The 18643-nt window shown below is 48.2% G+C and overlaps 1 protein-coding gene and 1 long non-coding RNA gene across 23 annotated transcripts in view; one reads left to right on the top strand and one right to left on the bottom strand.

Annotated features, from left to right (window-relative positions):
• LOC105260750 overlaps positions 1 to 13549 on the top strand; it is a 24075-nt gene extending 10526 nt beyond the window's left edge. For 6 of the 8 annotated variants that reach the window (XR_006600781.1, XR_890548.4, XR_006600777.1 and 3 more), the window contains one exon: positions 93 to 614. This is a non-coding gene — a long non-coding RNA (uncharacterized LOC105260750). Of the gene's footprint in view, positions 1 to 92; positions 615 to 2936; positions 2997 to 3634; positions 6423 to 13381 lie in introns of those variants that run through there. The other 2 variants (XR_002159820.3, XR_006600779.1) reach the window with 2 other exon arrangements.
• IKZF4 (IKAROS family zinc finger 4) overlaps positions 1 to 18643 on the bottom strand; it is a 26818-nt gene extending 8175 nt beyond the window's left edge. Inside the window, exons 1-6 of one of the 15 annotated variants that reach the window (XM_023257128.2) lie at positions 18386 to 18640; positions 9780 to 9830; positions 4376 to 4469; positions 2213 to 2317; positions 940 to 1200; positions 102 to 269 (exon numbers count right to left, since the gene is read on the bottom strand). In XM_023257128.2, the coding sequence (XP_023112896.1) occupies positions 102 to 269; positions 940 to 1200; positions 2213 to 2317; positions 4376 to 4469; positions 9780 to 9800 (649 nt within the window). In that variant the 5' untranslated portion in view covers positions 9801 to 9830; positions 18386 to 18640. Of the gene's footprint in view, positions 1 to 101; positions 270 to 939; positions 2318 to 2462; positions 2515 to 4375; positions 4470 to 6228; positions 6366 to 9637; positions 9757 to 9779; positions 10233 to 13754; positions 14799 to 18385 lie in introns of those variants that run through there. The other 14 variants (XM_023257129.2, XM_006933803.5, XM_006933802.5 and 11 more) reach the window with 14 other exon arrangements.

The raw sequence follows: 18643 nt of genomic DNA, 5'->3' as shown, positions 1-18643 counted from the left end.
GACAGACACTGTAACTCCCCAAATGTCAGAGAGGTCACTGAGCTCTATTTTCTGGGTGTACTGAGGTCCCACTCTTCCTTCCCCCTAAATAGGTAACTGACCCGAGTGTGTGCGGAGGTGGCCAGTGAGAGCATCGCGCCGGCGGCAGGCGTAGTTACAGAAGGGACATTTGAAAGGCTTCTCCCCAGAGTGAAGTTTGATGTGGCGCAGCAGGTTCCCCTTCTGGGTGAAGGAGGCGCCACACTGGTTGCAGTGGAAGGGCCTTTCACCTGCAAGAGAAAGAACAGATCTCTGAGGACTGCATGTGAGGAATTTTGAAGGCTGAACCTCTTCTGTCACCCTCTGCCCCACCCTGCCTAAGGGACGGTGCTCAGAACAATTACTGAGAGGCAGAGCTGTGGCACGCACAGGAAATTCCTGCTTTCTAAAGATTCCCTTGGGAAGAGCCTTACCCTGGGAAGGTGTGGATCCGGATGAATGGCAGGGCAAAGGGCACCAGGCCTGGAACTCTGGGCCAAAAGATCATTAACCCAAAACCGAGCCTTATAAGACCCACTCTGCCCCTGGAGCCCAAAGGCTGAGAAAGCTGAGAAGAGGCTTTTGTTTTCCTTTTCTTTCTTTGTGTATGTTTGTTTGTCTAAATCAACAGGGCCCAAACAGGGTCCTACCCCTGTTGGGCTGTAGGATTCATCCTGAGGCTACATCTACCTCTCCCTCACCTCCTGAGAAAAATACCAGCTTTTCTTTATAACAACAGCTGATGAGAGTGCCAAAGAAGTACAGTGTGGAGGGAATCCAAACGCCATCCCCCCTTTCTTTCATTGGCTAGAAAATGTGCTGGGAGAGACTCTTCCCTCTCTGAGGCTGTCCCACTGCATTGTGGGCCTCTGCCTTTCCAGCCTACCCTGGGAGCTCCTCCTCAACCCCTGGCTTACTCACCCGTGTGGCTGCGCTTATGCACCATGAGCACATTGGGTCCGATACAGACCATGCCGCAGACATCACATTTGAGCTTGCCATTGGGCAGCCGGATGCCCCCGGGGGAGTGAGGCTCTGGCCCACTTCCATCACAGTAGCCCAGGGGCTCTGACAACGAGTCTTCCACGATCACACTGTCGTCCTTTTCTAGGAGCCGCTCATCTGGCCCCAGCAGTCTGCTCGACTCCTCATCGCTGTACATCTCCACCTTGATGGAGTTGGCTGAAGGGTGGGATGGTGTTTAGGACAGAGACAGGCAAAGGGGGGAACCTGCCCGCAGACCAGAAGGTCACTCCCAATGTCCAGAAGGCTTTCTCCCGGCCCTGAGACACGTGGGCTTTAAAAGTGGCCAATACCCTCGGTGTCCTCGGTGGTAATATGGCACTCCTGCTGGGACCTGAAACAACCTTTTCCTTCTATCTCACCACCCAGGCAAATAGGCTTCAAGAGAAAGAAGTTGGGGTACATTGGATGTCTTCTGTCCCACTGGGGAGAGGAGGAGGCTAAGGAGAGCCTTTTTCTCCACTCTCTTGTCATAAAGAAAGACGTCTGGCTTGGCCCTGGGCAGGAAGCCAGCAAGTAACAGTGGCGGGAAAATGGTCCTAGGAAGACCAAAGAGACGGCAGGCTAAAGAGAGAGCAAAACTGGAAGACAGACATGGCTCACATTATCCTCCCTCCCCATAAGAGTGAACCCCCTCTACTCCCCTCCATTAAAATCTGGAGAGGGGGATGAAGGAGGGAGGAGCCACTGAGGAGTAAGCTTTGGCTCTAGCTCTGACCTACATTCCTGGCTATTCCAACCATTTAGAGAATGTCACAGATCTAGGGCCAGCTAGAAGAGGCAGTAATGGGGACCCTGTCCGGGCAGGAGAATGGGGGTGGGGCTGGGTTGGTGGTGATGAGAAGATCCCTCTCATCTCTATTTCCTGACTGACTCTAGCTTGTGACCATTCCTATGTCCTTGCTTCTCCAACTCCAGGGTTTCTCTTTGGAGACTTTAGCTTAATCCCACCCGTGCTTCTTTTAATTCTACCCTTGTCTGGCAGAGACCATTCACTCTCCTTCCAGAAGTCAGAAGGACCCTAGATGCTGAACTCCTTAGTGTTTTAGAGGCTGTATGCAGGAAACCAGAGGGAGGCAGCAATGGGGAAATGGCTGCCAGTGGAGGGTGAACTGAGGGCCAAACACAAACAGGGTGCCTAGTGCCAGGGCAGGGCAGGAGTTGCACTTACCACTGAGTGAGCGGCTGGGAGAAGAGTGCTGGCTGTTGGGGGTGCTCACCGAGGGCCCCACTGGGGCCCCAAGGAACTCCTTCTCCAGAGATGAGTCCCCGCTACCTTGGAGGAGAGAATAAGAGGACAGGTGAAGCTGCAGCCGGGCCTTTTACTGTCCATTGCCTCACCTTTTCAAAATTCTGTTATGCTTTGCAAACACTCATCTTGTAGCCATGTACAAGGCAGTGTTATACGTTCAGCACCATACCTTGTGATGAAGTTTTGGGGTGATGGTGGGGTGGTCCAGAGCTGACGGCCAAGAAAGAATTCTTGAAGACGTCTTTGGTGCAAAAAGGTGATTTTATGAAAGCACGGGGACAGGACCCGTGGGCAGGAAGAGCTGCACTGGGGTTGCTACGGGTAACTGATTATATACCCTCAGATTGGGAGAGGGTTAGGGACAGAGTAAGTCTCCAAGGAATTTTGGAAGCAAGCTTTCCAGGACTTCAAGGGGCCAGCTACTGTTAGGAAAATGCCATTTATTACCATTTAGTAAAATCTCAGTCATGAGACCCTTCAGATGTATATCAGAGGACCATAAGCTTGGGGTATGATTGCTAGCATATATCTTGGGGGAGTTGAGATAAAGGAAGTTTCCAAAGGAATTTTTATATGTTAAAGTAGACTTACAGGATCCTGGGGGTTGGGATAATGTTAAGCTAAGATTCTCTTTTGCCCATAGCAAAGTGTCATCATCGAGGCAGCTGAGCTCTAGAGGAAGGTCACTCTGCCTGTTTCAAGGACTTGTCAATGGGCTGTAGGCAGTAAGGGAATTTAATTTTTCATTTGCCTTTGTTTCCCACATCACCATGGTAAGCACTTAAGCCCCTTTCCTTTGTTCTTGGGTAGCCAGGAGTGTCTGAGGAATAGCACATATATTCCACCTGGGGTAGGGGGGAGTGGCCCAGGAGGCTAGCTTGTACTTTGTCCTCAGCTTAACTTATGCTCCCTCATCACCTTGTGCCCTTGTCAGCCTGGTGCCCAGTGCTGACTTCTGCAAGCTCAGTAGCTGCATCTTGTTCACTCTACCTTTTTCTAGGCCTGAGGGGAAGAGCATCACTGCCTGACATCTACAGGAAGGAAGGCTGAGGCTGGGCAGGCCAGGGTGGAGAGGAAAATGGGGGCCTCAAAAGGGAGGTGGTTCAGGACAGATGCTCTTCCCTATTGTTCCTCTCCGGAGACCCCAGCACCAGGTTCGGGATCTGTAGGAAGGGCAGCTGGAATTGTCCCTGAGTCTAATGATAATAAAAGTGATCATAATGACAGCTGCTAACACTTATTGAGTGTTATTGAGTGCTTATTTTGTGCCAGGTATTGTTCTGTGCACTTTATGTGAACAACCCTGTTGAAGCAGGTGCCAATATTGTCTTAATTTTACAGATGAGAAGACTGAGGCACAAAAGAGGCTGTGTTACTTGTCCAAGGTGACATAGCTGGTAGTGGTGGAACCCGGATGGAACATAAACAGTAAGCACTCATGTCCTTAGCCACCCTCTACACAGCCAGTTGAGAGTCATTGTTTCAGCAGAGGAGAGTTGGGCCCATTAGATCTTCTCTTCTGAAATCAGTAAAAATTTGACTACTCTAGAAAGCCTCCAATCTGATATGATTCCAAATACCTAAATACTACTTGATGTTCCCTTGACAGTGACATAAGTTTATTCTCAATATATTCATTGTTAACTTGTTGATAAATTGCTTTGTAAAAATGAGTTTTGAGAGTTTGGTTATGTCTTTAAAAATTAGTTAACATATCTGAAGATATGAATCATGTCTTTAAAAAAAAAATCCCTCCTCCCCGCAATCTTTTGCACAAATTTATAGGTAAAAAAATCCACAAAAACAAACAAACAAAAATAACATACAAGTAGGTAAACATACACAGAAACACAGACATATATCACACATGTAGATACACATAAAGAGAACATACCTACGGGGGTAAACACACCCATAGCCTTCTACATTATCTGCTAACATGAACATGCATGGATGCGTACACACAAGCCTAAATATGGAAGAGAGAGAGAGAGAGAGAGAGAGAGAGACAAACCCTAAAATTCATCCCTAAAGTCCACCTATTAGTACTTTACCCAATTTCCCAGCTATGTACATACTTACTTTCACAAAATAAAGATTCCATTATAAAATGGTTGGAGTCTTGGGCCTGAGGCAAGAAATCCGGAACACACCCTCCTGAGGGATCCCTCTCCAGCTTGGTCAGTGGGAAGAAAACAACCACTCAGGACTTTGGGACCATTTCCCATTCATATCCTCTTCTAAAAGTCCCATTTCCCCCATTCTATCCCATCAAAGCCTGAAGAAAATTTGTTCACTATCTATAGAAAATGCCTTATGGCATTTTCAGTTTTCCCAGCTGGGGCTCTTTAGATGAACCATGGTTATCTAGAAAAGTTGCCCAAGTCAGAACCACACGCATATCATCAAAGCGAGCATCTCAGGAGTTGTGGGTTGAGATGTGTAGACTCAGACCCAGTTTTACAATACGTCCTTTAACAGAGTGTAGGGTTTACTATGGTTAAAAGGGCTAAAAGGAGTGTCTCCTTGTTCCTTTTCAGACATTAGTGCTAACTTGCCCTAAATCACTTGATATTTGTAATGGGGGAAGAACTGAGCTCTGGGCCCTGGTACTGAGCCCTGGACCCTAAAACAATGAGTGAACTTGCTGGAAATCCATCTCTAGTCCCAGCCTACTGGGCTTGATATATGGGGAAAATATGCTTAAAGGAATATTTAGGGACATTAAGAGGAAAATATCCTTTGTCCCTTCCTTATTAAGGCCTGGGAACAGGAGGAAGAGTAGGTGCCTCCACAGTCACACCGTTAGTCTGAGTGGGTCTTAGATGCCATTGCCCTCCCTAGGATAAAGGTAAGAGGGAAAACAGGTTCAAGTCTACTTTTGTGGCACTAATACATAAAAATTAATCTGTTTTAGGGGTCAGAAAGTCTTTATGGGGACCCTGGGATTTTGAGTTCTAGCCGGAGGGTGAAGGGGACTAGAGTCAGATTTAGGAAGTTCAGCAGTTCCTCTGTCAGTCCCAGAAACCCCAGTGAGGGAACTTCAAATGCCTGGGACTCCCAAGAAACCCCAGACTGTCAAAGCCAAGAATTAAGGCCACTCTCAGGTCTCAGATAAATTTTCTTGGTCAAAGTCATCATAGATTGGCTGAACCCCCAGAGGGCAAAGCCAAATCATGAGGTTGACATCAGAGGAACAAGGAGGCGGGTATGGGGCAGAAAAACAGGAGGGAGAGAGAGGAAATGGGGCAAGGTCCCACCAGCTAAATGTGTTTCACATGCTGAAGGAGACAAGCCCTCCACTCCTGCTGCCCTTCCTCGATCCCTTCAAAGAGTGGTTGCCTCTAGGGAACAGCCATGAGGTCTAAGAACCTCCACACTTATCAGCAAGGAATCTTATCCTAACTGCTTTCCCTGTCTTGACCATGGGCTCCAGGGTGGCAGGATGCTAGCCTGCTAGCCTGCTAGCAGGGAACAGTGGGTACAGGAGCAAAGAAAGACGCCCATCCCCAGCTCTATTGTGGGGAAGAGGCTGAGGGCCCTCGGATCTCTCTGTTCGAGGCTGAGGCTTCTGCTGCCAAGGCTCCTCTTTACCTAGATTCTATTACCCATTCCCACCCAGGCCTGTCTCGGCATTTCACCCAGGGCAGCTCTACATCTGTCCCCAAGGCCTAATCAAGATGTCACCACAATCTCCCACTGTCCAAGTCGCAGTCTTTGCTTAGCAACACCAAACACCCTTCCCATCCTCCGCAAGTGTAAGGAGGAACGCCCCCTCCCCCGCCACACACACACACACACACACACACACACACACACACACACACAGCCCCCATCCTTTCCCTCTCCTCAGGCTTGGGAGTTGTTACTGAATTGGCTCCCTAGCCCCGGCACCCCCCTTCCCCCTCCACTAGCCACCTTCTGCCTGAACTTACATTATCCTTCCCTTGCCGGTGAGACCCTGGGGTGCGAACGCGGCCGCCGCCTTGGAAACGGCGAGGGAGTGCGGGTGGTGTGTGCATGTCTGCGTCTCGGTGGCAGGCAGGGGTGAGCCCAGCCACTCACCTTCCAGGAAGCGTGGATTCCTGGAAGTGAGGGGAACCGCCGTCATTTCGCAGGCAGCGGCACGGTGAGCAGGGGCCCACGGCTGCAGCCAACAAGAAGAGCTCAGCCCAGGGTGTATGTGTGTGAGTGTGTGTGTGTGTGTGTGTGTGTGTGTGAGAGAGAGAGAGAGAGAGAGAGAGAGAGAGAGAGAGAGACAGGCAGAGGGAGAGAGGGAGAGAGGGAGAGAGGGAGAGAGGGAGAGAGAGGGAGAGAGGGAGAGAGAGGGAGAGAGGGAGAGAGGGAGAGAGAGAGCAAGCGAGAGCACGCTTGGATGTGCTTGGGGAGGGGGCTGGAGAGAATGTATATGTGTGTCTGGTGGGGGGGATGCTAGGCTACAGCATCCCTTTCCCAAGCCAGTAAAGGGGTGGGGGTGGGGGGTGTGCACAGGGAGGGGGAGGCAGATGCCGTTGCCCTCGTGCCCAGCAGACAAAGAGGAACTGCACAACAAATGCCTGAGAGAGGCAAGAGTGTGTGCAAGAGAGAGAGAGAGAGAGAGATGGATGGGCCCTCAGGGTGGGAGGGAGAAAGGGGGGCCCCCAGGGAAGGCCCAATCCTCTGCCAGCTGGGGAAGCCAAGGCCCCAGAGGTCATGGGGCCCAGGACATGGGGCAGCTTCAAGGCTCTCAGATCGTCAGAAAGCCCCTCCCCCACTAAACTCAGGCACTCAGATTCCCTCCTTTCCCTCCTCCTCCAGGAGGGAGGTTGCTCTTTAGATCTGGGGACTGACGGCCCCCTCCTTCCCAGCAGCGAGAAGGCCCAGCAGTCTGGTCTCAGGCTAGCGTTGCTCTGTTGCCCTGAGGCTTTTCAGATCCCAGGCAAAATCCTGGTATCTTCTCCCCACCTCCACTCCCCTCCCTCCTGTGCCCCTGGGGCCTGGGCGGCCGACAGCCCTGGATGAATCCGCCTTCTATCAAGACAAGGCCTCGGCTCCCTTCCCTTCCAGAGGAGCTGCTCACTGACGTGCTGACCTACTTTGGAGACTAGATTTTCTGATTCCAAGAATTTGGGGGTGGGAGGGGCTGTGAAACTTTGGGCTGCCTACCCCTGGATCCCTTTCGAAGGTTCCCTTAAACAGTTCACAGTCCCAGAAAACTTGTGAAAACACCGCTCAGTCAATTAATTGCATGAGCTGGGTTTGAGCAACTCAGTTTCCCCTGAAAGACAGGGAATGGAGGTGGGGAGAAAATCTGTGTGGTAAGTTAGTGGATCCCTTCTCTTCCCTCTCTCAATCAGGAGGGACTGACCTGCACCTTTAGAAAGAGACAAAGGGAGAGAAGATGCATTTTCTGAATCAGGATCTGTGAGGTGGGAAAATCTCTTTAAAGAACAGGAGAGATACTCCCTTCATCAAGTGGCCAGGTGAGGGAAGGCCACCTGGTATGAAGACAGAAGAGCTGTGATGACCTTGAAGGGCCAAAGTGTGCTTTAGGAGGGGTCTACACAGCAGCCTTTCCCAGTGCTTGCATATTGGCCCAGGAGAGATGGGTCATTTAGAGACTCTCAGATGCCCCTCAAATGGACTGTCTCAGCCATACCCATTCCTGCGGGGGCTACTTTTCAGAACTAATGTTAGCCTTGGCTTTCCCTTTTCCTTCTCTTTAAGGTGGCTGCTGGCACCTAGAATTCTCGAAACACAGATGAGGGGTTTCTGGCCTCTACTTCCATTCAAAAACTATGCTGTGCAGAGGCTTCTCTTGTCTAGGAAATGTCAACCCGCTGAAAGCGGGGAAAATTTGGTTTCATAGCACAGTGAAGCAACCACCCTAGGGGCTTTCCTCTAATATCCAGCATTCTCCAGAGACAGAGCTCCATGGGATATTTCCCCAGCCACATTCTCAGTTTCTCATTTACCTACATTAGGGCAGGGACTGGTTTTTATCTGAGTGTTCCCCAGCAATAAAACAGCGTCCTGAGTGTGGTTGTTGCTCAGTAGTGGTTTTCTGAGTAGGCCTAACTGAGCAGGAGATAGAAGGACTGGGTGGTTCCTCAGAAGGGCCATGATTTTAGTTCCAACAAAATCTCTTTCAATTAAATCAGTCCACTTGATCCCTGTCACTGTGTCCAGCGTGTGGCAGGTATCGAATGTCTTAATCCATTCCAACTCCTTCCCCCTTAAATAAGAAAGGGGTCAGAGTCAGTGTCTTACCTTATGTTACCCACGTGCTGCCAATGACTCTTATATGTGTGTCTGACCCACCTAGCTATCATCTTTGAATGTACCCATAATTCCATTGGTCCCACTTCAGGGTATAAAAAATAAAATGCTATGGGTCATTTCTACAATGGTGCTTGGATTTCTGATGGGCATACTCATCATGTCAAAACCCAAATCTGGCTCCCCTTATCTCTTATAATCATTCCCTGCCCTGACATTCTAATGATCCAAAAAAGGAGTCCTTGCGTCTTAGAGACAAACTCTGTCTTAGGCCCTTTTCTGCACCTTCAGAGAGGGGGCCAGAAAAATTCCGCATTTTTTTTTCACCTTGTTGTTAAACTCTGAGAGGACCCTGATTACTCTCATATCTCTAAAAGCCGTTTGTAGTATAAGCAGTGATCTCTTCTGCCTCAGTAAGAGTATTTGGCAGGTATGAAAAGCCATAGCATGTTATGACCATGACAAAGGACTGGGGGAAATGAGAAGTGGGCTCTATATCGCTCCTTCAAAGGCTCTTCGTTGTTGGCCCACTGGCTGAATTCAGCCCATAGATAAGTTTGGCTTGCTCCATGGAACATTTTTTTAAAATATTGAGTCATTATTCTAAAATGGAGACATTTCACATAAAATATGGATTTCTGAATTCTGTTGAAAAATTGGAAGTTTTGGTCACACCGGATACACATTCTGGCATGGCAGTGACTGGTGGACACCGAGAAGCAGTTGCTCCTTGAGGTAGGACATGTGTTCTCTGTCCATGACAGTCCCCACATTCTCTTCGGCTCATTATCCCAACCCAGTTCACTCATTTACATACCCAACTGGCTCCTGCAGGCCTTTGAGGTTTGAAACGCTGCTCCACTGTCTACCTGGCTAGGATAGAATATCCTGTTTGGCTGGTGACCTCAGAGAACAGGAGAAGGAATCACATCTTCCTTCAATCTCTTTACTTTTAAATCATTCCTCTCTATTAGTCTCCACTCGTATTCCCCTCCTATTCCCTTCCCCTACCCTTATCCTCCAAGAAGTCTGGGAAGAGAATCACTATTTAGGGAATGTAAAATGACCAAAATAGATGCACACTACCAAGCAAACCAAGCATGAGTGGCAGCTCTGTGACGACTGGGGCACTCAGAGGTCCTGTGCTAGGCTGAAGGCTCTCCACTCTGCTCCACAGGCGAGTGTCTGCTCCCAGCCCCTTACAAACAGAATGCACAAGAGGGCATACCAGACATATAGGAGCGGCCATTGCAGTCTTCTATATCCATCTTAGAGTCTGCTGAAAGAGAAAATAGCTGCTATCAGAAGCCAGATCTGGGAAGGGAGGAGGTTTCTAACATTCTGGAATTAGCAAGTGTGCTCTGACCCTATCCTAAAGATGAAAAACTTCGTACTTTGTCCTGATGAGAAAGACAATGTACCCTGACTTACAGACCCCAGGGTCTTGTCCAACCCACAACTTCTACAGGCTTCCCCAGCCTCTGAAGTGGAAACAGTGTTTTACTCCAGAGTGGTCTTGGTTGTGTTGTTTTGAGAGTAGACCCCTCCTCCTGTAGGTGGAGCTGATGCTGTGGGAAAGGAGACAGGTTACAGCCCAGCTTTCTGGAGGCACAGAAACCAGCTCCATAGAAGCTCTGTACCTTAAGGATGGGGTAGTAATAAAAGGAAGAAACAGGATTCTGTCTCAGGGGATTCTTTTTGTTGGGGGGGGGGTATGTGGGGGAGGGTGGGGGACAGGAAGGTAAATATGGAGGAGAGCAGCCCACCTCAGGTTCAGTGGAGTCCACTACCGAAGGTATAATAAACAAATTAAATCTTCAAGTGGCTTCTCCCCATATTCTTGTCACTTACGTTGCTATGTTTTATTTATTTATTTATTTTTTTAGGGTGGGAACCCTGAATTTAAAATGCAGGTTAGTCTATTTGACAGAAGCAAGCAGTAATTGGCAGTAGAGTATTAAACAAATCAAGAACTGAGAACAATTAAAAGTGATAATTTGTTGCAATGAATTCTCTCTTTAGGAGCCTGTGGGAGGAAGAAAAAAAATCTCTTTGGTAGAAATTTACATACCTCCAAAATTGATTTCACCAGTCACCTAATGAAAAATAAATACTCCAGGGGCAGATTTGAGGGTGCAAGAGTGGGGAAAGGAAACAGTTGGAGCTGCCACCAGGATTCCTGTCTCTTTGAAGGATCTCTCTGAGGTGGATGGATGAAAATTTGGTTTGCTTGTAATACTATACTGTTAGAGGCAAGGACTGGGGACTCTGGAGGATGCACAGGGGAAAAGTATCTATTACCCTGTCTCCCCCTTCCCCCAGGTCACTCTTGCACCGAGAGACATCATACTCTTCTGAAAAGTCTCAAGACAAAGCCTGAAACATGGGCTTTCCTTCACTTCACAAAGCAGCTCTGCCTTAGATTTCATCAGAGAGTCCTAGTCTCACCCAGGAAACCTGGGTGTGGAAGAAAAATTTATCTAAATTTATTTTCAGTTCTTCTTTTCTTCACATCCTCCCTGAGATGGTCTCAGCTTTGGGATCAGACTGCTAGACCAAGCCACAATAATAAGTGGTTCCTTGAAGGTTCCCTTAGGGGTAATGATTAGAAGAGCCCAAGTCCACAGTGGTTAGCAAACTCATACCCCCTGGAACTAGCCATAGAACTGTGGTGGTCAGAGATTCAAAGAATGAGGAAGGGCGGTCTGGTACTCATGGGGCCCCTCTCATTTCTGAATCATTAGCTCCATAATTGCCTTTTAGGATTTTTCGAAACTACTGAAGAGCTAAGATGCCACATGTGGCTTCCCTACACATACACACTCATGCACACAAACAGGAGAAGCAAGACTGGGCAAGATTTCCTCCATTTTCTGCTTGGAGAAACTGAGGCTCAGAGCAGTGACATTACTTGTCTCTGGGCTCATGGTGAGACTGGAACAAAACAAAACAAAAGAACAGAACACAGGTCTCCTGAGTTGTGCTCTTCCCATTAAACCATCTTGTTTCTTTTATTCAAAAAAAATTTTTTTTAATGTTTATTTTTGAGAGAGAGAGAGAGAGAGAGAGAGAGAGAGAGAGAGAGAGAGAACAAGCAGGGGAAGGGCAGAGAGAGGGAGACACAGAATCTGAAGCAGGCTCCAGGCTCTGAGTTGTCAGCACAGAGCCCAACCCAGGGCTCGAACCCACAAACTGTGAGATCATGACCTGAGCCAAAGTCTGCCCCTTAACCGACCGAGCCACCCAGGTGCCCCACTGTCTTGTTTCTTTTGGGAAGTCAGAATACTCAAGGCCTTCATGGATCTTCTTGCTTTCCCCTGGTTCTAACATCAATTAAGGCATCTTTTCCTTTGGTATGACCTCCGTGGGAGTGGGGTCTGTTACTTAAAAAGGAGGAAAAGTAGAGCAGGCTCTACAGGGAGAAATATATTAATGTAATGTGTGTGTGGTGTGTGTATGTGTGTGTGAGAGAGAGAAACAGAGAGAGAGAACACGAAGGAACCAGGGGCTAGATAAGCACTAGGTAGGCAAAACAGTTGGAGCATAGCATTCAGCTAGCACTGGCTCAGGAAGTACATCTGATTCTTGGACACCTGCCCAAATGGTCCCAAAACAATTTCCAGAAGGGTCTGAAGGAGTTGTTTTCTGAGTTGGACTTTGTTCCTAGCAGTAAACTGAGCTCTTCTGCTTCTTAATTGCTCTTAACAGGTGCTCCATGACACATCTTGGGCAAAATCAGCATTTGGCTGCCTCTAACAGGTCTACATGCCAAGTTGGTAACCCTGGAAGTGAGAGGGGATCGAGATTCTGCTGTTCCCAATCTTGGTGCTCTGAGAGCCAGAAGCAAATCAGTAGATGTACTTCACTGTTTGTTCAAGTCTCCAGGCAGCGCATCCCTCCCAACCTTCCCACTCCCCGCCCCTCAAAGCACCTCCTCCCCTGCCTGGCCAGGCAGGCAGATCTTAGTGCCTCCTTAGAGGAACTGGGTCAAATTAGGCACTGCCAATTGGAGACATACCGCAGGGGGAGGAGGCATAAAAAGAGAGAAGTTAGTTACACGAGACAGGTTTGGCTCAAAGATCTTGGAAAGAAACCGGCTTTATAGCAACATAGGCATCATTCAGTGATGGAGGTAGGCACATATGTACTGTAAATTCAGTTCAGTGAGCTGAATACAAAGCAACTAGAAATAGCTAGTCTCCTAATTCAAAAGGAAGCGTCTCTGTGAGGGAGGAAAGGTTGGTCATTGTAACCTCCGGAGACAAAGGTTTTCTTCCCTGTTCTTTTGAATCCACTTGGCACTGTAACAAGAGTCCTCCATGGCCCTGGCTTTCTCCCATCAACACAGTATCACATTTGAACAGGAATGGGCAGGAATGGACATTCCTTTTAGACAGAAGATTTCCCACCACACTTCCAGACAAGCACCAGGTCATGACCAATCCAAAGTCTGACTTCCAGGGGCAGGTCAGGCATCAGCTACCACCCCCAGCTTCTCATCTCCACAAAAACATCCCCACGGCTTTCACTATTGGGTGACAAAAATGTCAGAAAGTCAAGTTTTCTGTATGTGGTAGCTCTGAAAGCCTGAAATAAGATGGATATCACAAGTATTTAAAGCTCTTCAAATCCTTCAAAGAATCCAGTGACACTCCAAAATTGGAATTTAAAATATACTCCATGTGGTCTAGTGTGTAGAAAGGTAGCGAGGAGGATATTGTTGGGAAAGAAAGTGGAGGTGGAGAGAGTGGCAAGGATTTGTGCCATCCTTTTGGTTATTGTTCCGGAACTGCAGCCGAGAGTAGCAATCTTTTCTCTGGTCTCTCTTAGGACCTGGGACCTGAAGTGTAGCCCGGTGGTTATTAGCAAGACAGAACTTTTCACCTGCCTGGGAGTGAGCAGTTCAGGTACTGCAAGTAAACCAAACCCACAGCATCATCCTCTCCTGTCTGTACCTCCATGAACTGAATGAAAGCGACACAAAAACATGTTGGAGTCACATAGCTGCTTCTGTGGTCTATCGGGGCTTTGCATAACTGGGGACAGGAAAAAAGTAAATGGTTGAGGGAAGAGATGGAATAAGGCATTGTCTGCAGCCTGACTACGTGCCCCTTTCCAGGAAACAGACCTTGACATTGAGCAATCTGCAGCTCTGAAATGATCTTTGGGTCAACCTAGTACTCTCTGAAGGAAACCCACCAACCTTTTCTCAGCTCATGTGTCTGTCTTTATAGCAGAAAGGTCTGACTCATTTTTTTCACCAGGCTGTAGATGATGACCTTCTGTCTACATATAAGACAGACGAAGACAGCTCAGCTTCATTATCCAAGTGCTTGGGGAGCAGTGCTGAGGGGATGAATTCCCAGGTAATCCTAGGAATGACCAGTCTCTAAAAAAAGAAGGGGTGTGAGCTGGAAACACAACGTCTGGGGAGTGGGAAAATATCACCTCATTGTCTCCTTTTAGATCTCAGAAGGATGAATATTTTCTCTTGTTCTTTGCGCTTCCCTGTCCTCCCCATGTAGACTGCAGAAGAGAGAGAAGGCTAAGGTTTATAGGTGGGAGGAGAAACAATTGTACCCCTCCCATGTCTCATTTTAAGACTTAAGAAACTATGGAGGGGCTAAACTAAACAGGTAAATCACTAGGTGATGCACACGAGCTGATACTCTCTGGGTTTGTGGTATACCCTGAAGTATTTGAGCCCTGTGTTTATAGAAAGGCCCCACAAAGTCACTGCTATTCAACTGTATGTTTGGGTAAAGGTGAGAAAAGTAGGCCAGCAGTGTTCGATTTGAGTTTCTTAATAATTAGTTTTGAAGCCAAAGATGCCCCTAACAAAGTTAGCTTAAGTGAAGTTTGAAATTACGTGGAAGGTTCAGTGAACTATCCTGACTGGTATAGAGTAGCAAAAAGGGGGAAGAGATGGGAACAATTGCCTTTGGTGGCAGTCCTGACCAGAAGTCTCTAATGCATGCTGATCAAAAGGGCTCACTGTTGTTTGGGCGGGACAGATATTTTCAGGCTCCTCTGCTAACAAAGAATCTTGCCCTGACAAGTAAGCCTCTCTTCTTGTGGAGGGCCTAGGGCAGGAATGTTGTAGGACCTGGGGAATCTTGCAGCTAGAATGGAGTTGAGAGATGATCTCCAATCTCTTGTTTTTTTTTGTTTTGTTTTGTTTTCCCAACGTTTTTATTTATTTTTGGGACAGAGAGAGACAGAGCATGAATGGGGGAAGGGCAGAGAGAGAGGGAGACACAGAATCGGAAACAGGCTCCAGGCTCCGAGCCATCAGCCCAGAGCCTGACGCGGGGCTCGAACTCACGGACCGCGAGATCGTGACCTGGCTGAAGTCGGACGCTTAACCGACTGCGCCACCCAGGCGCCCCAATCTCTTGTTTTTTAACAGAAGAAGAAACTAAGCTGAGTCACCTATCTGGTTAGTGACAGAATTAACACCAAATAGAACCCAGGTTATCAGTCTGGTAACCAGTCTTTCTACTACAGCCCAAAGTTAAATTTTGCCACAGTGGAAAGGTTTGGGACCACCCATGCTTACCTTCTTTCTCGGATGTTGAAATGAAAAATTTGGGGGTCTGCATCTTGTGGCTTAAATCCTTAAACTAGAAACACTGGTTTATGGATGGAAGAAAAAATAATCCTCTCCCTCCCATGTCTCTTTTTAGAGATTATGAGCCTGAGGGAAATGCCAACCTAGGCCCTTACTAGGTCTCTTTAAGGTAGAAACAGAGCTCCTTGGCTCAAGGATTACACCAGCATATGTATTCCAGCAGAGTCTACAAGGTTGATGCCACTCCCACTGGTGGGGTAGGAGGGGACAGGCCATTCATATCAGCACTATCCTTTCTTACATGCTTTCATCAGATAAACCTTGAAATTATCTCCCTGTTTCCAATAGAGAATCTACAACTCTTCTGAGAAGGAGGCAAATCAAACAGCTGGGAATTCAGAGCCTTCTTTAGGCAGGGTCATGACACCAACAAAGAAAGGGAGTCCCTCTGCCTGTAGCATTGTCTACCCCCACAGAGCTCCACATTCTTATTTGTTCTTGTAGAGTAAAATGAGCCCAGAAATACCTGCCCTACAATAATTTGTCTTCATTTTTCCTTGGTTATTTTGTGTGTATGTTGAAGGAAAAAAGATGGCCAGTTTGGGAGAAAATAATTTCTTTGTGGATGTTAGTAGGAGGTAAAAGGTGGGATAATGTTCCTCCCACACTGGGAAGTACAAGCTGCAGATTTAAACTAGGAGAAAATAAAGAAGAAATGTTCAGTTGCATTTTCACTGGAAAAAAGTCAGGACTTCTTTCTCAGCCAAGTCCCAAAACATGCTTTGCCCTTAACCTACTAAAAGGGGATTGCCCAGAAGCTACAACTGAACTACCTGCACTCAGTGGGCAACAAAGACATTATATTCTGTGCTTGAGACATCAGCAACTATTGACTAGGGCAAGATATAATTCCGACCCTGCCAAATTGAGGGCAGCTCCCACCACCTGGGACCCACCCTAGAAGCTCCAGTGAGATCTATCCTGCTTCCCAATGGCTACACTATTTTCTTATTTTGTTTTTTTTTTTTAATTTTTTTTCAATGTTTTTTATTTATTTTTGGGACAGAGAGAGACAGAGCATGAACGGGGGAGGGGCAGAGAGAGAGGGAGACACAGAATCGGAAACAGGCTCCAGGCTCCGAGCCATCAGCCCAGAGCCTGACGCGGGGCTCGAACTCATGGACCGCGAGATCGTGACCTGGCTGAAGTTGGACGCTTAACCGACTGCGCCACCCAGGCGCCCCTCTTATTTTATTTTTTTAAATTTTCTCCTTTTAAGACTTTGTTTTTATCTCATGAGCCACTCTTCTGACTATCCTCATGATCCAGGGAGCTGTCTGGATTCTCTGGCTTTCGGGTGTTCAGGCAAGGCTGAAGTTCCCTACACCACAAAGCAATATTAACTGAACTACTGACAGACCAATGAGGAGATACTTCTACCAAACAAGAAGCTACAATTTCAACGATTGTTTGATTTGGACTTGTCCTGGTCTTGTCCTCAGAATCACAGTTATCTTAGGTGGAATTATTAGGTAGTCAGACACCTGTTTTTAATGCTTCCTAAGAATATCAACATGTACCTTCACACAGATAAAGTGAACAAATAGCAGTAAGGGGAAACAGCAGGCCTCAATGTTTTTTTTATTATACATTTTTTAAATGTTTATTTATTTTTGACAGAGAGAGAGAGAGCATGAGCAGGGGAGAGCAGAGAGAGAGAGAGAGAGAGAGAGAGAGAGAGAGAGAGAGAGAGGGAGACAGAGAATCCAAAGCAGGCTCCAAGCTGTCAGCACAGAGCCTGATTCGGGGGTGAAACCCACAAACTGTGAGATCATGACCTGAGCCCAAGTGAGACAATTAACCAACTGAGCCACCCAGGTGCCCTGGCCTCAAATGGTCTTCTGTTTGGCCTTGATGATGGAAGGCCTAGTGTTGATATGTGAGTGAGTCAGAAACTTTCTAAGCTCACCACTGATGCTTTAAGGGTTCAGGCGGGGTAGACTGGGAAACAGGTGGGGCTATGAAACATGTCAGTGGGGGATCTGTAAGAGTCACAACAGTTGGCAGTTTTGCTTATGAGAGAAAGGACTGAAATGAAAGAAGGTATGCAAAACTTGACACAATATAGTTGGTAATGCATCAAATCTTCCTGGAACCAGAGTTAGTAAATTCTTGACCCTGGAGAAAGAAATGGGGTACTTTATTTCCTAAACATCTTATACCTAAAGATCTGTGTTCCATTAAAACCCAACTCATGACAGGACTCCAACTGGTCCTCATGACAGGACCAGTCACGATTAAAAAAATTTAAAAAGCGGGGCACCTGGATGGTTCAGTTGGTTAAGCAGGGGACTTTGGCTCAGGTCATGATCTTGTGGTTCATGAGTTCGAGCCCTGCATTGGGTTCTCTGTTGTCAGCACAGAGCCTGACTGAGATCCTCTGTCTTCCTCTCTCTCTCAAAAATAAAATAAACATTAAAAAATTGAAAAAATTAAAAAGTAGAGAAGTCAAATGAAAATTTCAAAAGTGAGAATCTACAACTCTAGCAGACAAGGGGGAAGAAAATAACTGGGGATGGGTTGTGCAAAGAAGTACACAGAGGCCTATTTCAGTTTACAACTGCTTCCCAAAGTCTGTCCTTAGAGTCCTCAGACCCAGGGCTTCCTCTGTTACATTTCTTTCTTAGGACTCATATGCAGTGAATCTCTTCCTTCCCAGCCCTGCTTCTCAGGTTCCCTAGACGTCTCACCCTACATGGTACCTTAGACCGCACTTTCCACTTGCACTCTAAGTTTCTTCTCTACTGTTTCTCCCATTCTGCTCATTGCCTCCCAGATCTTCCCACCGAGGCCTATGTCCTTCTCTCTAACCTTCTCGACAAACCGCCCCCCCCCCAGTCCTCTCGCTTTTTTGCCCAGGTACCCCCTCTGCTTCTCCTTTCTCACCCTCTTCTGTTCTACCCCAGCGGTACCCCACCAAGGAGCCTCGCGCACCCAGCTCCTGGCTGTCTTGACCCGTCTCCCGCCTTTTTAGGACCCTTTGGCTCTCCGTTACCTTCCCCTCAACCTTGGAGCCTCGAGCCTAACTCCCCCACTAGCTGGGCCAGCTCCCTCCCCTCGGGCCACAGCCCAGGCGGCCACCCTCTTCCAGCCAGCCCCCAGTCCGGGTCTCCCCTTGCTTCACGCCCAAGCCCCTCAGGCCCCGCCCCCGGCGACCGAGGCCCCGCCCCCAGCGCTTCGCCCAAGCCCCGCCCCTCACTCACCTGAGGCAGCTCCGCGCGCGCGCAAGCTGGGGGGGGTGAGGGAGAGGGGACGGTGTTGGGGAAGAGGGGGGCGGGGCGGCGGGGGTCCCCCACTCTGGCCCGGGCGGCACAGTGCGGGGGGAGTGGGGTCACTGAGGCGGCGGCAATCGGGCCGGACCCGGGACCCGGGCACTCAGCGGCGGCGGCGGCTCCATCTCCATCAGCGGCTTCACCTGAGGAGGGACCGGCCCCCCCCCAGCAACCCCCCCCACCACAGCC

The sequence above is a fragment of the Felis catus genome, chromosome B4, assembly GCF_018350175.1.
Source record: "Felis catus isolate Fca126 chromosome B4, F.catus_Fca126_mat1.0, whole genome shotgun sequence".
Taxonomy (NCBI): Eukaryota; Metazoa; Chordata; class Mammalia; order Carnivora; family Felidae; genus Felis; species Felis catus.
Note: the sequence above shows the minus strand (reverse complement) of the source record. Positions and strands in the feature narration are given on the sequence as shown.